Here is a 23,259-nt window from a genome sequence, read left to right as displayed (position 1 = left end):
CCCAGAGGATTTGGTGCAGTAGGGGGTGGAGGTGTGCAAACTGCCTCGGCGGTTCCTCGCGGGGCTCAGATGAAGAGGATATCCAGCAGCACGCGGCCTTCAAAGCCAGCGTCTCCAGAATGACCGTTCGACTTACAAGACCGCCAGGAGCCGCCTAGGAACGGGAGGAGCGGCCCTGCATCTGGGCGCGGGCCCTGGCCTCCTCCGCCACCCAGGTGAGGCCAAAGAGACCTCCTCCCCCTCCCCTCCCCTGATTGGCTTTACCTCTTTTGCCTGTTTGTGGAGGAAGAGGGATGGTTCTATAGAAACGAGCACACCTGGGGCACCTGGGTGGCTCAGGTGGTTAAGCATTAGACTTCGGCTCAGGGCATGATCTGGAGGTTCGTGGGTTCCAGCCCCACAATGGGCTCTGTGCTGACAGCTCAGAGCCTGGAGCCTGCTTCAGATTCTGTCTCCCTCTCTCTCTCCCCCTACCCCACTCGTGCTCTCTCTCTCTCTCTCTGTGTCTCTGTCTCTCAAAAGTGAATAAACATCAAAAAAAAAAATTAGAAATGAGCGCACAAGGCAGCTCATGCACTCTCCCACCAATGACTGTCCTGATGTATACAATGTGTTTCAATGCAGTAGTTAAACCCAAACAAACAACAGTCTGCTTTATTGCCACGCGGTCACAAAGAAGGTTCTCTGGTTCTCTACAACTTTGCAAAGGAAGGCCCCGAATCCTCCAAAATTCTCTTGTGACCCGACTGAAATAAAAACGAAAATGAAATCACAAAACACAAACCGTTCCCTCAAGGGAAACGAAAGCTTGGTAAGACCGGCCCAAGAATGGGACATACGTCAGTGACCTGGACAGGGGACAGCATTTGGGGGCGGTGGTGCTGGTTTTTCTTGCTGGGAAAACAAGGCATGAAGGGCACTTCTGTAGGATCCATGTTGGTGTAAAACAACCATTCTTTGTAAGCCTCAGGAATCCAGCAAAAAACAAAGCAATAAGTCTTGTGGATGGACACTGCACTCCTGGAAAAACCAGCTTGCTCTCCCTAAAACATCCCTTTTATCATCTGTTGTCCTGCTCAAGGATCCATGGTTTCCTCTTGACCCTTCACATGTCAATTCTGTTGATTAGCTTTTATGGCCATCCAGACACCATTTCCATTCATTTTAGTAACATGTAGATTTGCAACTAACATTTGCACAACTCTTTTAACATTTTCAGCCTTTTCAAATGCATTATCTTATTTAAATCTGACTCCAACTTTTTGTTTTATTTTTTCACAGCTCCTGATATGGCTGTAGCGGACGTTAGAATCCCTTACTGACGACATCCCCAACACTTGTCCTCAGAGTCCCTTGCCTGAATACCAGGAACCATCACCTCCATTGCACGCTGCAAATCTTCTTTGGTCTTAACTTAGGCTCCAGAATCACTCCAGATTTCTCAGCCTCTGAAATCTCAAGGTCTTCTTCAGCAGTATTTGAATATAATCTATCTCCATTTTTCAAGCTTTATTTCCGCTCAATCTGATTTTAAACTTCATTTATGCTTTTAGTAACTTGACCCCTCTTTTGCCCCAGCTGACATTCTCCTGTTATAGTTTAGATCCAAGATGCATGATTTAGAATGTGTTTTTCCCCCCGACAGCCTTAACACATTTTTCTCCCTCTCTGTCGTAACCTCCACGAAAGATCTCAGCCATCTTCTAATCCAACACCCTGTTTTATTCAGGCTACTGGGCACTGCTAAAGTAATCACAAAGATATAGATTGGTTTCTCTTGAAATCTGGGTTCAGTCTTGGTTACAACCTCAAGGCTGCTTAGTATTTCTCTTATGTACCATGATCAGCTTCTCTCCTGTACCTCCCAGAAGCTTTACCAAGCTTCATTATTTCCATGAAGTGGAACCCTAGGGCTACTGTGCTCTTTTCCCGGACATCTCTTTCCTAGTGCCAAAAGAACACTCTCAGGACTATCAGGACTCTTCGTCCCAAAGCTCCGCATTGAAATAAAACCATTCTTCCTTCTTTCCTTCACTCTGTTTTCCAAACTTGATTCCTGAGGGGGACTGGAAATTTTTCCTCTTCTTCGTAGATTATCCCTCCTCTTTGTTCCAGATCATATCTCTTCCTTCTACTCTAAGAAGGAGATCTAAGATCATTATCTCATATTCAATAGTATATTAAACATGGCCACTGACGGGTTTGGGGGTGACGGTGAGGGTGTGCATCCGATGGCCAAGAAAGAATTCTTGAAGACATCTTTGGTGCAAAAAAAAGATGGGGACAGGACCCGTGGACAGAGCTGCACTGAGGCTGTTGAAGAGTGACTGATTACGTGGACACCTTCAGGTTGGGAGAGGGTTAGGGACAGAGTAAGTCTGTAAAGAATTTTGGAAGCAAGGTTTCTAGGACCTTGAGGGGCTAGCTGTTGTTAGAAAAACGTCATTTATTGCTGTTTAGTAAAACCTTGGTCATGAAGCCCTTCAGGTGTATATCAGAGGCCATATGCTTGGGGTATAATTGCCAACATGTACTTGGGCATTAAAGATAAAGGCAGTTTGCAAAGGAATTTTTATGGGTTTAAGGAGACCCACAGGATCCCGAAAGGGGGGTGGTGGTCAGGAAAATGTTAAGCCAGGATTCCCCTTTGCCCCCAGCAAAGTGTCATCATCGAGGCAGCTGAGCTCCTGGAGGGAGGTCACTCTGCCTGTTTCAAGGACTTGCCAATGGGCTGTAAGCCGGCCATACGGGAATTTAAGTTTTCATTTGTCATTGTTTCCCACATCAGCATGGCAAGCACTTAAACCCCCCTTATATCTTGGTGAGGGTGATATTAGGGCTCCAGGAAACGGAGTCTATAGGTTTCTGGAGGTTAGACTATAGATAAGATTGCCTTTCTCTTACAGTTTACTAGGTTATCCGCAAACTGGAGGAGACTCCTGTCCTGCGTGACCATGATCTTTATCAGTCAATCATTTGTTTTCTTTCCTTTCTCCGGTCCTTGGGGAGCCAGGAGTGTCTGAGGAATACCACACATATCCCACCTGGGGTGGTGGTGCTGTTAGCTTGTGCTCGGCCCTCAGCTTGCCTTATGGTCCCTCATCCGTCATACTTGTTTTATAGGTGAAAAAAAGACCTTTCCTAACCTAACACCTACTAGATACTGCCTTATCTTCTTCCCTGATGAGCTGTGAGTAGGTTATCAACAGTATTTTCCTACTTCCCACTTTCTCATTACTTACTCTCTTTCTAATTTCTCTCCTCCTCATCTCGGACAATACTCTTGCTAATTGTTGGAGAAGGTCATCAGTTGAATGGGGAGGTAGACTTAGACAGTTGAGGGGCTCCTCACCCCCTCCCCTCCCCATCCTTGGACTGTGCATTCTGTCCACTGCATTAGGAGCCTCTTCAAGGACGCAGCTTTGAGAGAGCAACGTGTTGTTGAGACTCTCTGGATGGCAGATGTGACTGAACCTCATTAAGCTCTCTGCATAAACTCTTGAGGTTCTCGTGGGTGGGTCAGTGCGAGGATCTATTTGCCTGTGCCCGCCCAAGACAAGCCTCCTACACACATCCCCTTACTTATTCAACCTGCCACCTGCCCATCTGGACTGCTCTGCCTTTCTTCTTCCCTCCCTGCCTCCGTGTCCAGGGGCCAGTTTCAAATTTCACTTGGGGAGCACCCCACGTTATGCTAACTCACGCCAATGTTTCCCCAGTGACCTCACAACTGCCAAATCCAAAGAGAACTTTCCAGTCCCCATCCTATTGGCTTTGTCTGTGATAGCTGATCCAGCTGACCACTCCGTCGTTCCTCACAGAACCTTCTCTGGGTCCTTTCCCTAGCCGAAGAGCATTCTTTGGCCCTCCTGTTTGTGGACTTCTTGCCTACAGCTGTTAAATGTTTGTGTGTTTCCATTTCCCACTGTTGATGTTCTTTTTCTTTCAATTCTGCATTCTCCCTAAAGGAATCAAACCGTGATGATGTCGGAAAGGTATCTGAGACAAAATGCTCCACGCATGACCAGCAGTTGTTCTCTGCCCAGATCAAACCTTCGTATTTGCCAAATATGTAACGAAGCCTCTCCACTCACCTCAGAATTTAGCTAACACCTCAATTTTGAGTACAGTGGCTGATAAGAAGCTTCATGTTCTAAAAAAGGTGGTGCTAGTCCCATCCTCACAGGACTTGTGAAGAGGTGACCCAGGCAGTGGGGCTGGAAATGAGGGAGGAGGAGAGAGATAGTTTGGAGACTTGATGGACAGTCAGGTGTGTGGCATGAGAAAGCAGAAATGCTGAAGAATTGGTGATGTGATTAGAACGTAGACACTGAGACAATGCATTACTCAACATTCCCATTTATAAATTATGTAATTTATAATCTGTTAAATCTCGGGGGAGAGAATGGTTTTTCTATACCTGAGATTCAGGATATTGATGCCCATTTTTATGGTCACTGTAAGATAGATTACTTAAACATCAAAAAATTTTCTATATTCACTGATAATCAGCCAAAAGAGAGACAGCATCATGATTTAGATGGCAGTATATAGCAGCTGATATTTTTAGTGTTTTTCAAAATTCTTATAAGTCACTGAGCGTGTCTGAAATATTTATAGATTATACTCAGTGCCGGAAGATACCACCGTCTTTTTCAAGCATGTAGCAATCCTCATCAATCTGAGAGAGAGTGTGGTGAACTGGTTAAGATCCTGGGCTCTGGAGCATTTCCGCTGAGGTTTGAATCTCACCTTCTTGTTTATTACCCATGTGAATTTGGACAGGTGATTTTTTTGTTTATAGCTCAGTCTCATCCGGAAAGTGGGAACGATAGTATCTCCCTTATAAGTTTGTTGTGAGAATTATGTGAATTAATATAAGGCCCTTAGAACAGTGTCCTGCATTTCGTAAGTTGTACTTAATTTGTTACTGTTGTAATTTCATATTTCAGTGTCATGATACAACGCCACTGGGAAATCTAATTGTTTAGAATTGTGCTATCTTGAAATAGGTCCTTGGGAAGTGGTGGCTGGTTATCTGGGGTGATTCACAAGCTGAGTTTAGGAATTAATCTCCATACATTCATCATTTATCTTGATTGAACCCATGTATAAGTTATGCTTTGCTGCAATCACAGTTCATGAGATTCCATTTCCAGAACGGTGATGCATTTCTGAATGGAGTGCTGAACGCTTACAACTTTTATCGATCACTTCCTTTCCCCTCCCACAAGAATAACTTTCTATTCCCATTTAACTGAAATGCATTTCCAACATGCTTCCAGGAGCATACCTCTTCCATTATGTGAGAAACAGCTGTGCAAATGTTTCTCTGCTGTTGTAAATATATGCTCTGCATTTCTGTATGTATTTCTGCTAAACATAATGTTCTTTACTTTTCATATCACGTCTTCTGCATTAGAAAGCCATGCTCCTCAGGGGTAGTAACCGTGTCCACTTTGTTTTTTACTTCCACTTGTTCGCCGCATCGATTTGTATGCTTTAGGCTAAGCAAGAAGCTTAAGACACTTTGGGGACGGATTTGCTGAAATTAACTTCTCCAGTCTGAATCCTGAAAGAACTAGGCCATTATAATTACATAATTTTTTTTTTTTAAACTTGAAGAGACCTTAGAGATCAGGTTTTCCAGATCCTTCGTTTTACAAATTAGGAAACTGAGTCCCAGTATATCCGTGGTAGAGCCAGAATCACAATCCATTCCTCCAGGCTGATAAGCCCAGGGCTGTTTCTGCAGCGTCAGCTCCCTCTTGGATTGAGTCATTTATTTTCCAGGTGACTTCTGCATATTATGGTGTGGGGGGGGGGGGGGGGAGGGGAGGGGGTAGGGGACTGGCTTTTAGGTCTTTGGAGCCTTGCCAGGTTACAGAAACCAACATATATAGCACAGAAGAAGGAAGAGAGACCTAATATAAATTAAAAGGGGGAATTTCTCTCTTCCTCGTCTTCAGTAATATCGTTATCAAGGGAAAAATGGCATACTTAAGATCTTAGGGAATGCGAAATCATCGTAACCCATCTGTCTCTTCTGGAATGATCTCTTCGTAGCCTGCACGTTAGGGGTGATTATTTTGGCCAGAGGGTCCTTGCCCGGGTTGGGGGTGGGGTGGGGTGGGAGACAATGCGTGTGTCTGTGGTGTGTAGTTCCCATTTGGGGGGAGGCGTCTGCACGTGGCTGGCTGCGGAGCGAAAGGGGGCGGGGTGGGGGGCGCGGGGAGGAGAGCGCGCGCGAAGGGCCGGGCAGTAGCCATTAGCCCGAGGAGGCAGGTGGGGAGCGGGAGGGGTCTGCGCGTCCTCCGAGGTGCCGGGAGCCCCGAGAGCCGCTCGGCCCGGAGGGGGGAGGCCGCCACTCGCCGCGGCGCCGGGAGCTGAGGAGCGGCCAGAAGAACTTGGTGGCTCGCGCTCGTCTGGGGACGTTGGTCCGGGGCCGCGGGGCAGCTGGACGTCGGGCCATGGGTGAGTGCGCGGGCGGGGGCGCCCCAGCGCGGGGCCTCGGGGGCGGGGTGGCACCGCGGGGAGAGTAGGTGTGGGGTCGGCCTCCGCGTCTGTCTCGGGACTTGCCCCCCCCCCCCCGGGCGCGGGGCGGTGGGGGCGCGGTGGCACCCGGTGGGGTGGGGGTGGGGGGCGCGGAGGTGGCGAGCGCGCGGGGACCGCAGCCCGGGGACGCCGCGGAGGAGGGCGGCCGGGGGAGCCGGGGTTCGGGGGGGACTGACGTGCGCACGTGTCCCCGCGCTGCCGCCTGCCCTTCGGGGAGCCAGTGGAGTCGGGGCGCGAGAAACGGAAACTTCGCACAACTTCCCTTCGCTCGGGTTCCCGTCCGGGCGCCGCCGGCGCGGGGCGAGGTCGGGGACACCTTCGGGTCCCCTCTCAGCTGAGCGCCGGCCTTGCACAAAAAGGTCTGCGGCCGAGGCTGAAGGCGGACTCTCCCCTCCACCCCAGCGGGGCAGACGGCGTGGTCGAGGGGGCGTCCAGACCCGCTCGGGTGGCCGGGCTGTGCACTGCGCGCAGCTCCGCTCCGCTCGAGTCCCTGGACGGGGTCCACTCCTCCAGAGTTTGGCGGCCGCGGCGGCGGCTTGGACCGGCCCCAGGAATGCGGTCGGGTGGGGTGGAGGGGTTGCGAGAGCCCGGTGCGACACAGGCCTTGCAGACCCGGCGCGAGGAGGTTGGTTCCACGGGGAGAGTTCTCCGAGGTGCGAGGGAGGGGCCGGGGAGGAGGAGCCTCCCGGCTGCGGTGTGCTGGGCTCGGGGCGCCCAGCGTCGGGCCGTGCGGCTTCTCCGGGTTACTGATTAGCGACCCGCCGGCACTCGGGGTTACTGGTCAACGCCAGCACGCTCGTTTCTTCTCGTCCAAGTCCAGTGCGCGCCCCTCCCCCAGCCTCTCCCTTGTCCTTTGTTGTAAAGGATTTTTTTTTCCCACCCCCCAGAGTAAAGGAGGCTTTGGGATAGACGTGCTCGGGTTGAAATTCCTAAGTTCCCACAGGCTCAAGGGTTAGGGGATGCTTTGACTGCTAATCGGTGCAGTTTATAGACGCTGGCCAATTCAGGAGAAAGGAAAAAAGAGAAAGCTGAGGACAGTTTTGCCTGTGAATGTTAATTGTGGTCAAGACATTCACAGTCTCTTCTCGCTTGACCCGGAAGTCTTAGAAAGACCCATTTTCAGGGCCTTTGAAAAATAAAGCAGTGTTGCAAATGATCTCCAGAATGGACTGGCTTTAAAAGCTTTCTGAAATTGAAGGACTATTTCCAAGTTAAGAAGGAAAGATAAAACACTTTCCCAAGTGGGGCAGAAAGTATTTAAGGCTTGGTCTTCCTTCCTGTCTTTCATTGTGCATAGAAATATAAACTCTTGTTAGAATAACCGCGGAGGAGAAAAGCTCTCAAAAATGGAAAGCCAAAGTAATTGACTTAGTGTAATTTACTCATTTACCCTACTGAAAGCACTAAGATGCTGTTTGTAACCAACATTCTCTAGAATGTTCTCTAGAAGGAATGAACTTGTTTGCCGTGTAACCTTAAGCTTGAGTGGGCTGCCTACCCAAGGATAAGGTGCTCTTGATTTTGAAGCTAATTGTTTCTCTACTGTTTGCATACTATAATGAACACAGTTGGTCCTGGAGTTTGCTTCAATGCCCTTGGATAAATTAGGCTTGATCCCACATATGGGAAGGTGTTATCGTGGAAAGGAGTTAAAGCTAACACCTGAGCCCTTAGGCTGATCCTGAGCTTGGTCTCTAACCCTTATGAGTTCTCTTTCCTATCTGGAATCTGACAGATGCCTAAAATTTGTCTCCACCTCCTTCTACCATTACATTTTTCTTACTGAAATTGTGGTCACGAGAAATTCCTGTTGATGTCAGATGGCCAGTGAGGGAGAGTGGGTCGAGGAAGCAAGTGAGAACCCAGGAGTCAGGGAGTAGAGAAAGAACAGGTATGTAGCAATGGGGAGTGAGATCAAGATGCCAGGACTCAGGACAATGACCCAGACACGCAGTCCAGAGATAGGAAGAGCCACCAAGCAGATGGGGGTCGGTGAGAGACCGAAGAGGGGAAATATGTACAGAAACTCCAGAGAAAACACTTGGTCACTTGAGGTCATCTTTCTCCTCTCTTACTTGCGAAAAACACAGAACATCAGTCAGAGTTTCTTTTGTTTGTGGTAGCAGGGGGTGAGGGCACTGGAGTCCACATTGCCAGGATGAAGGGGGAAAAGCAGGGTAGCAGAATGCCTGGCTGTGCCAGCAAGCTGAATCCACCCTTCTCTGGTGTCATGACAACCGAAATTTATCATTTATAGAAAGGAAGATGGTGCTATGGGAGTGAATATAGCAATCAGTTCTTGTTTGACTCAGGAGAAGAAATCCATACTCTAGTTGGGGAGAAGAATGAGAATAATTGGTTAATCAAATACTCTGAATAATTTATAGTTATATCTATAATGCACAAGGCTAATTTTCAAAAAAAAAAAAAGGAAGGTTATTTGCAAAGTAGGCAAATTGACATTTTGGCACCTCTTGCTTCCTTCTTTATTTTCTTTCCTCAGCAATGGCTTCAGCTTGTCTAGTTATGCAACAAGTTTTCCCCTCTGCCCTCAAATGTTCCCCTACAGAAAGGATATGATGAGGTGTTTGATACGAAAACAATGCAGGGCTAACTTTTGGCCAAGAGTATTTGCATTTTAGCTGCAAGGCTAACTTTGTTCTCTCATCTCTCTAGTGGTAGAGTTTCAGGCTCCAGTGTGACACGGGTCAGGAATATTTTTAATTTCTCTTCTAACCACATCACCTACTGTTTTATTTATTTAAAAAATGACGTTGGGCGTTATTTCATTCCACAGGTTACTGTGGGAAGCTGCACGGGGGGGGGGTGTGGTATTGGAGCTGATTTGGGCCATGTGAAAGGGTTTGGTAAGGGAAGAGGTGTTGTAGGTAGACAATGGGCCCCTTCTCAAAGCAGGAAGGAAATCAGTTTTGGGGAACAGTAAGACATGGAGCTGAGTTGACAGGATGGACTTCATTTTGGAGAGCCTTCAAAAGTAACCAGAGGAATTTAGAATTTATACCAGAGGAAATAGGGAGTCATGGAAGGTTTTTGAGCACAGAAGAATTACAATGAAATCAGTGCTTAAAGGAGATGAATTGATTGGTGTTGTTTAAGACAAAGGATAATTTGGAGAGAGTAGACCCAGAAGATAGACTTAGTTGTCAAAGTAATCCTGAAATGATAGGCCATGTATCTAGACCAGTCATAGAGGAAGAGTGGTTAACAGTGGAAATGGGGAAAAAAAGATAGGTGAAAGATACCTCTAATGAGAAAGCTGTAAAAATAGGCAATTGAGTAACAGCAAGGAAAGTGAATCATCTCTCTCTGGAGATTGGAAACCTTGAAAATTGGGGAAATAGTGGGTCCCTTGAGAATGTTTAAAGGATTAACCAGATGCTTTATTTTCCGGATGCTTTGGACAGAAAATTAATTTCATTTTTGGAATGTTAATTAAGAGGTGATAGCTAGACATCTAAACACAAGTGTTTAGTATGTTGGAAATGCATAATGAGAACTTAGCAGAGCACGGGAGCAAGAAGGGAAATAAAGATCTGAGGGTTGCTAACCTCTAGTAAGAGTTAAACCCATGCATCGAAAGTGAGAATATAAGGTGTGCTGGTTGAGGGGTAGGAAAAGAAAGGAACATACACCACATAAAAGGGACTAAATGCCCTAAAATTAGAACAATGAAATGTTCCATCTTTAATATGCAGCTTTAGATCCAGGAGTCTGTAAATTTTGATGAGAAGAATCTCGGGAGGAAATATTTTGCTCTCGTTCAGTTTCGGTAAACATGGACTTGGTTAAGGATCTGTAAAATTATTTGCAAATTTAGGCAAGGAATAATGAGACATCGTATTGTTTTGAACTCATACTAGTTTTAGGAAAAATATGACCCCCTACAGGCAGTTATGAGCAGGGCATAAAGAGCCTGGATTTGAAGCAGGACAAATAAGATAATTTTTTATGTCTTTGGGTGAGTCATTTAAATCTTGGGGTTTCTGTTTTCCCCAAGGGCATTGGGGGATACTTGGTATAAATTTATGTAGCTCAGATCTTGATTTGGTAACAGAGGGAAAAAAACACGCAAAGAAGATAGAGTTGAGCTATTTTCATTAAGCAAATTAAGAACATTTTAATGATTCTAGGCTACTAGGTAAAACTTTTAAGGGTCATTTGGCCTCTAGTATGTTATTCTCCCTGGAAAATTTATAAAAGCCTGAGAGTCTGAGCCTGAACAGAAAAAGATAAACTAATGTTCCGGTTATCTTTGCTGCATAACAAGTATCCCCAAAACTGGTGAGTTAAAATGACAGTTTATCATTAATCTCTGTGGGTTCTGTGGGCTGTCTCCTGAGCAGGTCTTGTTTGAAATCTGGTGCCTTTGCAGTCCAGTATCTGCTGGGGATTCAGGCATCAGAAGACTTGGCTGGGCTGGTTGTCTCAGGTAGGTCTCACATAGCAGAGCTGACAACTGGCTGTTGGCTGAGATGTCAGTTGGGGCTGCTTCCAAGGGACTTGGGCTTTTCACAAAATGGCAGCTTGATTCCTAGAGGCAGCGTCTTGGTGCAAGGGTTCCAAGAAACCCAGGCAGAAGCTACGGGGATTGTTATGACCTAGAACGTCCTGTGTCTCAGAGCATTATTTCTGCTGCCTTCTGTTGGTCAGGAAAGTCATTATGGGCGACATATTCAAGGGGAGGGGCACTGGATCCCTCCTTGTGATTTAAGGAGCAACGTAGTCTCCAAGGAGAGAAAAAGAATCGCAGTAGCCAACTACTACTTGGTCTCATTTCTACAAGAGATGCCTTATAAGTGTGCTTTGCCGTAGAGACATCCTCAGGTTTGCCAGGGAAAATTTGATGTACGTTTTCTGAAACATATAGGATAAAAGACTGCATCTTTAATTAGAAATACGAAGAAATCTAGGCAGTCCCGCTAAAATTTCACAGCAGAACGGTTGAGTGTGGAAATTCATGCCTGGGTGCAAATGTGTTAGGAGGATGCTGGGATAAAGCTCTACTCAAAATAATTTCAAATAAGATCAGCTTGTCTTTCTTATTTTAATTTAAATGGGGGAACTTCTGAAGCGATTGTGAGATGCTCTTTATTTAACTTAGAATCAAGCTTTTGTCATACAGTAGAATGTAGGTCAAATAAATCCTTTATTGAATATCCTCTCATCATAATGAACTAAATGCTTTGTGGCAAAACTGGTCAGAAGCTTGCTTCAGTTTTCACAAACATATTAATTATACAAAACACGTAATGTGAATTGGTAGGGTGTTGACTAAAAATAAGTATGGGCTTAAATATTCTGATTTTTGGAACATATGTTTCTAAATTAAACATGTAACATTCAATGTAACAGAACTTTAAATTCTCATTTTATTATTTTTTTTTTAAAAGTTTATTTATTGAAGGAGAGAGAGAATCCCAAGAATCTGTCATCACAGAGCCTGATGAGGGCCTCAGTTGCTCCACTGAGGAGATCATGACCTGAGTTGAAACCGAGTCGGATGCTTAACCGACTGAGCCACCCAGGCGCCCCTCATTTTATCACTTTTAACTGGAAAGGGTCGGATCAGAGTTGTTATTTCCGATACAAAAAAAAAAAATTGGTCTTTTTCCTAGACAATTGAAACATAAGAATTAGGGTGAAAGAAATGGGTTCAAACTCAAGGAGGGCATTAGTTTCAGGCGGAAACTTACTAGCGGCCTTAAAAAAGAGTTAGGTTCTGCCTTTCAACTTGGCTGATCTAGGCTCATTCTATTTTCAGTTATTTGACGAGGGACAAGGGTAGATACTGTGAAGCCGTATACTTGGTGCACATGACACACAGACACAGCCTCGTCTCACCGAGAAATAAAGGCTTGACCTACATAACCAGGATAGTGGGAATAACGCATGAGGTAATATGATGTGTACTTAAATTCGTCTTTACTTTGTCAAGATCACCTGTCGGAACAGTCGCTCACGACACGTCCCGCATAACGTGTCGCAACCACCCAAACTGCATAATAGCAGAAGAAGTATCTCTTGCTGCTGCTGTAAAATTTCTCGTGCTACGACTTCTAATTTTCTTGTTCCATTAGAATAACTGAGGGAATATGTTAAGTACTAATTCCTGGGTCCCGCTGCCGGGGTTCAGGTGGAGAAGGTCTGGGCCTGAGAAGCGGGCTTGCACTTTTAACACGCAGCCTCGCCCGTTTTGAGGCGGGAAGCCTGGCGCCTGCTTTGAGAAGTAACTCTTCCAGAACGCCCGCCTTCTCTCCTTCCTCAGGTCAGCGGAGCTACCGTTACAACCTTATTCCTTTACCCGTATCTCCGACACATTACATTTTATTCTAATCCGGTTCCTGCTCTAGAAAGTGTTACCAAGAGCTACATTTTGGGAGTGATGTGACGTTTCTGTTTCTTTTCTCCGTTCAGCTTGTTAGGTCTCTACACTTCCTGTCTGTCCCTTCTGCCCCAGCCATTCCTTAGCCTTATTGTGGGTGATGCTCTCCAGAGATGACTGAAACCCTCCCCCTGAAGACGGCTTATGATTTCCAGCGTTATGGCTTCAAGAATTTACGTGTACATAACACCCGAATCGCTGTCGCCGGACCCAGCTGCCCCCCTACGTCCACCCGGCCATGCCTCTATTCCCCTAACCGCAGTATGTTCCAGACGGAATGAATTTATCCTCCCCGGATCTGGTTCTCTCTTATCCCCTCTTTTCGTTTGTCGATGACTCTGGACTACACCTGGCCCCTAGCGTCTCTTACCGTCCCCCCTGGCTTGTCACGTGTCGTCCAGTTTGCTTGGACTCAGCGGCTCCCCCTCCTGCCTCCGCTCTGATGGTCTTTTCTGCGGGAGGTGCCAGCCTCTTCCATCCCCACTCCTCGTCCCCTACGATGGTCACCACACTCCATTCAAGCACGGCTCTAACCCCGCCTTTTATCCTCACCACTGTGTTTCCTGCTGTTCTCTCTCCTACGTTTTCCCTCTGACCACACTGATTCCGTCCACTCACCGTAGCTTTTTCATACCCTCCACTATGTGATCATGCCTGGTTTCGCTCTTTGCCAGGCCCTTTCTGTTTCTCTGTGGAAATGTAAAACTTTATTGCCTGGCTTACTTTCGTTAGCACAACTTAAATGTGTTCCCTGCATGAAGACTGTCCAAGATGTGCCCGGCTTGGGGTTTTCCGAAGCACGGGGTGCATACTAGTGAGGTGCCAAGTGTTGTTATTTTATGTGTTTAACAAGCACAATATTGCATATGTGCCATGCACTGTTTTAAACTTTTTAAAAAACTTTTTAAAAATATTTTTATTTATTTTTTTGAGACAGAGACAGAGCATGCGCAGGGGAGGGGCAGAGAGAGAGGGAGACAAAGAATCCGAAGCAGGCTCCAGGCTCTTGAGCTGTCAGCACAGAGCCCGACCCGGGGCTCAAACTCACAAACCGTGAGATCGTGACCTGAGCCGAAGTCAGACGCTCAACCGACTGAGCCACCCAGGCGCCCCAACATTTGTTTTTTAAGCAATAAATATGCTTTGTTTAAAAAGGAAGGCAGTGGTGTTATATATGTGGAGCTCTTACAGCGTTGATTCATGAAGAGATAAAACATTTGGTAACCCCAGTCATCTAAAACATGGTTATATTATTGGCCTTTAACTTCCATGTTTTAAGTGTCTTTGAGTACTTAGTGATCAATCTTCGTAACAGTTGTGTTAATTATTATTGCCTTTTTCATTTTTACACGGAGGTTTAAATAATTTGTCCAAAGTAACGAAGTAGCAGGCAGCAGAGAGGGGATTTGTACTCAGGCGGTCTGTGCTCCCAAACACTGTGATGTACTGTCTTTCCATTTCAGATGGGTATGACCTTATTGTAGGTGGTCACGGCATTAAACAAAATAGAATTTTAGTGATAAAGTTATTCTCATCTCATTTTTTTTCAACTCTTTTGATTAAATCAAGACTGACTCCTAATTTAGTGCTGTTAGTTTTATGCATTTCGCAGGAATTACCTTAACAGATCTCCCTTATATCACATGATAAGTGCATTCTGGTTTACATCAACTGAGAGGTAAAGTGATGCTCAAGGTAAAAAATGGCCAAATAATTAAAAAGTACCAATGATAGTTCAGATATTTCCTCTTATAATAAAGAGAGGGCAGGCTGTAGACTTCGAACGTTTGGTAAAAACTGTTTTTTTTTTTTTTTTTTTTTTTTAGATAAGCAATACTGATTATTTATTTATGGTAGAAATTGAAAGTTTTATTGACAATATATTTTACTAACAATGAAAATTGTATTTTAAAACAGGAAGTAGGGGTGCCTGGTTGACTCACTTGATTAAGCATCTGATTCTTGGTTTTGGCTCAGGTCATGATCTCGTGAGTTTGAGCCCCACGTCGGGCTCCGTGCTGTCAGGGCTGAGCCTTGCGATTCTCTCTCTCCCTCTTTCTCTGCCTCTCTCCTGCTCTCTCTCTCAAAAATAAATAAAGTTAAAAAAAACCCATGAAGTAAATGAGAGTAATGATGATACTAATAGGGATAAACCATATAACCTGGAGGCAGCTTGGTGCTGCTGAAGTAGTTAAAACAAGTATTTCAATAAATTCTTAACCTAATTCATGGAAGCCGTGGAACTTGGGCCCTTCTGTCACTTAACCTTCTGGGCCTGTGGGAGTGATACCATCAATATCTATCTTACAAGGATGTTTGTGTAAAAAAAGAAGGTATTTGGGGTGCCTGGGTGGCGCAGCCGGTTAAGCGTCCGACTTCAGCCAGGTCACGATCTCACGGTCCGTGAGTTCGAGCCCCGCGTCGGGCTCTGGGCTGATGGCTCAGAGCCTGGAGCCTGTTTCCGATTCTGTGTCTCCCTCTCTCTCTGCCCCTCCCCCGTTCATGCTCTGTCTCTCTCTGTCCCCAAAATAAATAAACGTTGAAAAAAAAATTAAAAAAAAAAAAAGAAGGTATTTGACAAGAATCTTGAGTATAGTAAGTGCTCAGTGATTCATTACATTTTTACACATTGCTGGGCAACATGGTAGGAACCATGAACATGGTGTCCACATGCCTGGAGTTTAGTAAATGCTGCATCTGATGAAAGTCAGCCTTTCTGTCTGCTCCCAATGTCTTCTCTCTCCATCTGTCATGGCAGTTATTGAATGTGTGAATGTGTGTTTGCTTCCCCAGTATTTGACGTCATGTCCAGACTCTGAAGGCAGTGGCTTCCAGATTATTGGCATAGAAACCAACGAACATTCTTCCCATTAATCTGTTTGTCTAATGTTGCCGACCTTGCCGCCTTAGTAGAAAGTTACAGAAATGCAAAACGTGATTCCTCTTTATGTAAAAATGTATTTAGAATTCATCATGGCAGGAGATGGGAAAGAAGGCAAAGGTGTGGAATGAGTCCACATCTGTCCAGAACAGAGTTAAGGATGCAGTCGTGGAAGGGATTCAGCACTGACCAACGTCCCTTAGATAAGATGAAAAACATTAAGGCAACAGAGATCTAGAAGAATCTGCTGCAAAGCAGATGAAACAGAGTTAACATAATGTCGGGAGAGTCAAAGGAGAACAGTGTTTTGAGAAATAATCCGCAGTGTTCAGTAGAATAGAAGGAACTCAGGAATGCCATTTCTTTTGCTTTAATGGCTTTTTCATTGATAGAAGCCTGTTGAAATTAGTGTTTTTAGTTAAGAGGTGAAGATACAAGCCTGCTCTCATGGAGCAGGTTTCAAGGACCAAAAACAAAACAGAACAAGGAAGGAAGGAGAAAGGAAGGAAGGAAGGGGAGGGAGGCAGGAGGGAGGAAGGCGAGAAGAGGGGGTAAGGGACAAGGGGAGAGGGAAGGGAGAAAGAAGGACAGAAAAAACTTTTAATGGATCCAAGGTTAAGTGAAGAGTTTTATGAGGTAGGAAAGAGCCAGAAGAATTGCTTCTTGTTTTGAGAAAGAGGGGAATAGACCGAAATGCCATGGAATGACAGAACCTCTGAGCAATGGATTATAAAACAATTAAGAATATGAACTTATTTTATATTACTTATAGTTAAAAAATTTTTTAATGTTTATTTACTTTTGAGAGAGAGAGAAAGCATGTGAGCGGGGGAGGGGCAGAGAGAGAGGGAGACACAGAATCCAAAGCAGGCTCCAGACTCTGAGCTGTCAGCACAGAACCTGACGTGGGGCTTGAATGCACGAACCCGTTGAGATTGTGACCTGAGCCGAAGTTGAACACGTAACCGACTGAGCCACCAGGTTTAAACATAGTTTTAAAGAAAAAAAATCCTATTTTTTTCTATAAAATGTTTGATGGCATTTGAGGGTTTTTAAATTTTTTAATTTTTTAAAAATGTTTTTATTTATATTTGAGAGAGAGTGTGAGTGGGGGGAGAGACAGAGAGAGAGAGGGGGCAGAGGATCTGAAGGGGGCTCTGTGCTGACAGCAGACAGCCAGATGTGGGGCTCAAACTCATGAACCCGGAGATCATGACCTAAGCCAAAATTGGGTGCTCAATTGACTGAGCCATCCAGGCACCCCAGGGATTTTTATTTACTCATTTTTTAAATCAAAATATATATATTTTTTCAGGAGTAGAACTTAGTGATTCATCACTTACATGGAGCACCCAGTCCTCCTCCCAGCCAGTGTCCTCCTTAATGCTCCTCACCCCTTTAGCCCTTCCCCCCACCAGCCACCCTGAGTTTGTTCTCTGTATTTAAGAGTTTCTTATGGTTTGTCTCCCTCTCTGTTTTTACATTATTTTTGCTTCCCTCATGTTCATCTGTTTTGTGTCTTAAATTCCACATGTGAGTGAAATCATATGATACTTGTCTTTCTTTGCCTGACTTATTTCGCTCAGCATAATACACTCTAGTTCTATCCTTGTTGTTGCAAATGCAGGATTTCATTCTTTCTGCTCGCTGAGTAATATTCCATTGGATATTACAACATATCTTCTTTATCCATTCATCAGTCTATGGACATTTGGGCTCTTTCCATACTTTGGCTATTGTTCTAGCGCTGCTATAAACGTTGGGGTGCATGTGTCCTTTTCAATCAGCATTTTTGTATCCTTTGGATAAATACCTAGTAGCGTAATTGCTGGGTCGTAGGGTAGTTCTATTTTTAATGTTTTGAGGGCCTCCTTACTGTTTTCCAGAGTGGCCATACCAGTTTGCATTCCCACCAGCAGTGCACAAGAGATCCTCTTTCTCCGCATCCTTGCCAACATCTGTTGTTGCCTGAGTTGTTAATGTTGGCCATTCTGACAGGGGTAAGGAGTGTTGTTGAGCATTTTTTCATGTGTCTGTTAGCTATCTGGATGTCTTCTTTGGAAAAGTGTCCATTTGTGTCATTTTCCCATTTCTTCACTGGATTATTTGATTTCAGGTGTTGAGTTTGATAAGTTCTCTATTGATTTTGGATACTAACCCTTTATCTGATATGTCATTTGCAAATATCTTCTCCCGTTCTGTCAGTTGCCTTTTAGTTTTGCTGATTGTTTCCTTTGCTGTACAGGAGCTTCTCATCTTGATAAGGTCCCAATAGTTCATTTTTGCTTTTGTTTCCCTTGCCTCTGGAGACATGTGTAGTAAGAAGATGCTGCAGGTGAGGTCAAAGAGGTTGTTACCGATTTTCTCCTCTAGGATTTTGATGTCTTCCTGCCTTACATTTAGGTCTTTCATCCATTTTGAGTTTCTTTTTGTCTATGGTGTAAGACAGTGGTCCAGGCTCACTCTTCTGCATGTCGCTATCCAGTGTTCCCAGCACCGTTTGCTGAAGAGACTGTCTTTATTCCATTGGATATTCTTTCCTGCTTTGTCAAAGTTAGTTGCCCATATGTTTGTGGGTCAGTTTCTGGATTCTGTATTCTGTTCCACTGATCTGAGTGTCTGTTTTTGTGCCAGTACCATACTGTCTTGATGATTACAGCTTTGTAATATAGCTTGAAGTCCGGGATTGTGATGCCTCCAGCTTTGGTTTTCTTTTTCAAGATTGCTTTGGCTATTCGGGGTCTTTTGTGGTTCCATACAAATTTTATAGGATTGTTTGTTCTAGCTCTGTGAAGAATGCTGGTGTTATTTTGATAGGGATTGCATGGAATATGTAGATTGTGTTGGGTAGTATTGACGTTTTAACAATATTTGTTCTTCCAACCCATGAGCATAGAGTATTTTTTCTTTTCTTTTTTTTTTTTTTTTTTGCATTTTCTTCAGTATCTTTCATAAGGTTTCTATAGTTTTCAGTGTATAGATTTTTCACCTCTTTGGTTAAGTTTATTTCTAGGTATTTTATGCTTTTTGGTGCAGTTGTAAATGGGATCAATTCCTTGATTTCTCTTTCTGCTACTTCATTATTGGTGTTTAGAAATGCAGCCGATTTCTGTACATTTATTTTGTAATCCTATGACTTTGCTGAATTCATGGATCAGTTTTTTGGTGGGAGTCTTTTGGGTTCTCCACATAGAGTATCAGGTCATCTGTGAAGAGGGAAAGTTTGACTTCCTCTTGCTGATTTGGATGCATTTTATTTCCTTTTGATTGCTGAGGCTGGGACTTCCAACACTATGTTTAACAGCAGTGGTGAGAGTGGGCATTCTTGTTGTGTTACTGACCTTAGGGAGAAAACTCTCAGTTTTCACCCATTAAAGATGTTGTTGGGTCTTTCATATATGGCCTTTATTATCTTGGGTATGATCCTTCTATCCCTACTTTTTTGAGGGTTTTTTTTTAATTTTTTTTTCAACGTTTATTTATTTTTGGACAGAGAGAGACAGAGCATGAACAGGGGAGGGGCAGAGAGAGAGGGAGACACAGAATCGGAAACAGGCTCCAGGCTCCGAGCCATCAGCCCAGAGCCTGATGCGGGGCTCGAACTCACGGAGCGCGAGATCGTGACCTGGCTGAAGTCGGACGCTTAACCGACTGCGCCACCCAGGTGCCCCTTTTTTGAGGGTTTTTATCCAGAGAGGATGCTGTATTTTGTCAAATGCTTTTTCAGCATCTATTAAAAGGATCATGAAATTTTTTTTTAAATGTCTATTTATTATTGAGAGGCAGCAAGACAGAGCATGAGCATGGAAGGGGCAGTCAGGAGAAGACAGAATTTGAAGCAGACTCCAGGCTGTCAGCACAGAGCCTGACATGGGGCTCAAACCCGCCAACTGTGAGATCATGACCTGGGCCAAAGTTGGACGCCCAATTGACTGAGCCACCCAGGCGCCCCAGGATCATGTAGTTCTAATCCTTTCTTTTATTAATGTGATGTATCACGTTGATTGATTTGTGGGTACTGAACCAGCCCTGCATCCCAGGAGTAAATCCCACTCGATTGTGGTGAATAATTCTTTCGACGTATTGTTGGATCCGATTGGCTAGTGTCTGTTAAGAATTTTGCATCTATCTTCGTCAGGGAAGTTGGTCTGTGGTTCTGCTTTGTGGTAGGATCTTTCGTCTGGTTTTGGAATCAAAGTAATGCTAGCCCTGAGGATTTTTTTTTTTTTAATGAAAGAATATGCTTCCTGATTGTTTTAAATTGTCAAAGAATATGCTTCCTGATTGTTTTAAATTGTCTAATAATATGTTCAGTAAAGATGTAACTTGTTGGTTTTGACAAGCATATTGTGTTCATTTTTCTTGTATTTCATTTATACAAGATATTCATACCTTTAGTACTGAGAGTATGTAGGTAAATATATGGTCTATATTCAAACAGTTAAATGAATCAAAGATAAAGCATATTGTGGCTAAATATTTTCAGGTCAGAAATCAGGAGAAAGTGGTTCTTGTCCAAGCTCACTTGTTCTTGATCTGTGGTCCCTTTTCCCCTCAGGTGTAGATGAAAACTTGGGTTCAGTCGCCTATAAAATTCCATGCAGCTCTGAATGCCTATGAGCTAGGGGGGCCCGGCTGGCTCAGTCAGTAGAGCGTGCGACTCTGGATCTCGACATTGTGAATTTGTGCTCCATGCTGTGTGTGGGGATAAAAAAATAAAATAAAATAAAAATAAATGCCTATAAGCTAATCAACAAACAAGAAAATAAATAGAGACAAGACACTGGTGCCCACATCCTCATCAGATTACTAAAGCGGATGGTTGCATAGCAGTGAGTGGCTCAACTGCAAACAAACCTGTCCTTCTTAGTAACTTCTTTGTGGTTTCAACCCAGACTTTCTAACAGAGAAGACTTTGAAGACTTCAACTAGAAGATTTTGAGATTTTTCCTTGTTTACAGCCTTCGATATAGTTTTTTGTACTAGTCAAATGAAGATAAAGAAACAACTGACACAAAACTCCAAACTCTCACATGTCCAGGAATTATCTCAGGCTTCTTTCAGCTCTGTTACTCATTTATAAGTCTTTATCTATTATTACTTATATACATTATTAATATGTAATAACTATAATTACAAATTATAATATTCATATATATTATTGAATATTATATAGTAATTATAGCTGTATGCTATACTACATATTATTGTTCTATTATATAGTAATTATAATTGTAATAATATGTTGCTCTTAAGTGAGGGAACTAGCTGATATATTTCAACATGTAGGTTTATATTTAAAAAAAATTTTTTTTATCATTTATTTTTGAGAGACAGAGACAGCATAAGCAGGGGAGGGGCAGAGGGAGAGAAGGAGACCCAGAATCCGAAGCAGGCTCCAGGCTCTGAGCTGTCAGCACAGAGCCTGATGCAGGGCTTGAACCCACAAGCCGCAAGATCATGACCTGAGCCGAAGTCAGACGCTCAACCGACTGAGCCACCCAGGCGCCCCTGTAGGTTTATATTTCTTATGCTGGTAGCATCCTAAACTTTTGAAGTATATTGCTGCATGTGTGTCTGTGTGTGTATGTGGGGGGTTCTTGTTTTCTGCATTTTTAAAAATTTGTTTAATTTTTGTGTGAGTTAAAGACAGTGTTCCGTGAGGTTGGGACAGTGAAAAAGGACTCATTTTGCAAGTCCCAGAAATGGTGTCTTAACCCTTGGCAGTGTTCTGTGGAGGTTAAAAAAAAAAAAAAAAAATATATATATATATATATATATATATATACACACACACACACACACACACACACACACAGCCATGCTTAGATTCTAGTGTATAAATCCCAGACATTTTTCTAGACAAAAATATCAAGGCATAGAGAAAGAGATAATATCTGAAAATGTAAAATAAAATACAAAAATAAAATATAACTCACTGCTGGCTTATTCTTTCTGGGTGGAGTATTTTGTGTTTGCTGTTTCTTTTACTAAACGAAAACAAGCATGTACAGGATGGGTGTTGAAATGGACTTGTAGAAAAAATTCTGAAGACCGAGCACAGTCATATATTGACTGTAGTAGACATTTTCTATCATTGAGACAACTCACCTGTGGTGTCAGATAAGTCAACTGTAGGCTTCGGACTTGAAGCACAGATCATGAATATTGGATACAAAGGGAGTCTCTTGCATTCCTGTTGCAACTTGTCTCCTAAATAGTTCAAAATAGACAAAAATTCACAAGGAGGTACCAGATACAGGAGACACGTGTGACAAGGTTATCCATCATTGTCACTGTTTTACATGGTGTTTTCCCTCTAAGAAAAGATTTACAAAGAAGGATACAGTTTTGTTAATTATACATGAGACAGTCAATTCAGAGTGACAAGCCTCTAGGAAAAGACCAGAGCAGCTATTAATATAGGCGCACAATTTGTAAGGAGTTTGTTCCTTACGTATAAATGAAGTAGAGATCACTAGGAAAAAAAACAACAACAGTGTTATTAATTAGTTCCATTCATTTCGCAGCCGTTACCTCAGTGGTCGTCCCTTTACGGAACATGATAGTACGTGGTTTACGTAAACTGAGAGGTAAAGTGATGCTCCACTCAAAAGAGTTTAAAAAAATTGAAAATAACCAATGATGGCACTGAACTTACCACGTATTAAAGTCACTGTTGTGGTGCAATGATTGTGCCTGGGGCCACCATTTCTTCTATGGTAAAGAGTGCTCTGGGTTATGTACTGAAAACTTGCTAAGGAAGTAGATGTTAAGCATTCCGTCTGTTAAAAAAACAAAGGTGGGGCACTTGGCTAGCTCAGGCGGTTCAGCTTCCGACTCAGGTCCTGATCGCCTAGTTCGGGAGTTCGAGCCCTGCGTGGGCTCCTGACTGACGGCTTGGAGACTGCTTGGGACTGTCTCTCTCGCTCTCTCTCTCCCTCTCCCCATCTCTCTGCACTTCCTGCATGCTCTGTCTTTAAATAAATAAATAGCGACTATGTGAGGTGATGGATGTGTTAATTAACTGAATTGTGGTATTTCACAACGTATACGTGTATCATCGTGTTGTAAGCGTGAAATATGTACAGTTCTGTTTATTGAGTAAACGCAATAAAGGCGAGCAGTTTATGAAAATAAGAAACTAACTTAAGAGTACCTCTCCCCAAAAAGCAGCCTCTTAAATTTGGTGTAATATTCATGTGAGTGAACACATATTTCACAAGAGTCTGCCACATGCTCACCCTTGTTCTGCACACACTGACATAGTGAAGGATGTAGAGTAATTCTCATTTTTGGTCCAAAAGGACTTCCATCTTAATTAGAGATACAAAACGTGCACACAGACAACTATTTGAGAATTTTGCAAGATTAGATAATGGAGATCTAGATTTTAGCATTCTAAGGATTGCTGCAACCG

General features: G+C 43.7%; 1 protein-coding gene across 1 annotated transcript in view; it reads left to right on the top strand.

The window, feature by feature from the left end:
- The first annotated feature begins 6,269 nt into the window (after positions 1 to 6,269).
- GPM6A (glycoprotein M6A) overlaps positions 6,270 to 23,259 on the top strand; it is a 355,114-nt gene continuing 338,124 nt past the window's right edge. Inside the window, exon 1 of the mRNA XM_023252303.2 lies at positions 6,270 to 6,474. Within this exon, the coding sequence (XP_023108071.1) occupies positions 6,471 to 6,474 (4 nt within the window). The 5' untranslated portion in view covers positions 6,270 to 6,470. The remainder of the gene's footprint in view (positions 6,475 to 23,259) is intronic.

The sequence above is a fragment of the Felis catus genome, chromosome B1 (assembly GCF_018350175.1).
Source record: "Felis catus isolate Fca126 chromosome B1, F.catus_Fca126_mat1.0, whole genome shotgun sequence".
Classification (NCBI taxonomy): Eukaryota; Metazoa; Chordata; class Mammalia; order Carnivora; family Felidae; genus Felis; species Felis catus.
Note: the sequence above shows the minus strand (reverse complement) of the source record. Positions and strands in the feature narration are given on the sequence as shown.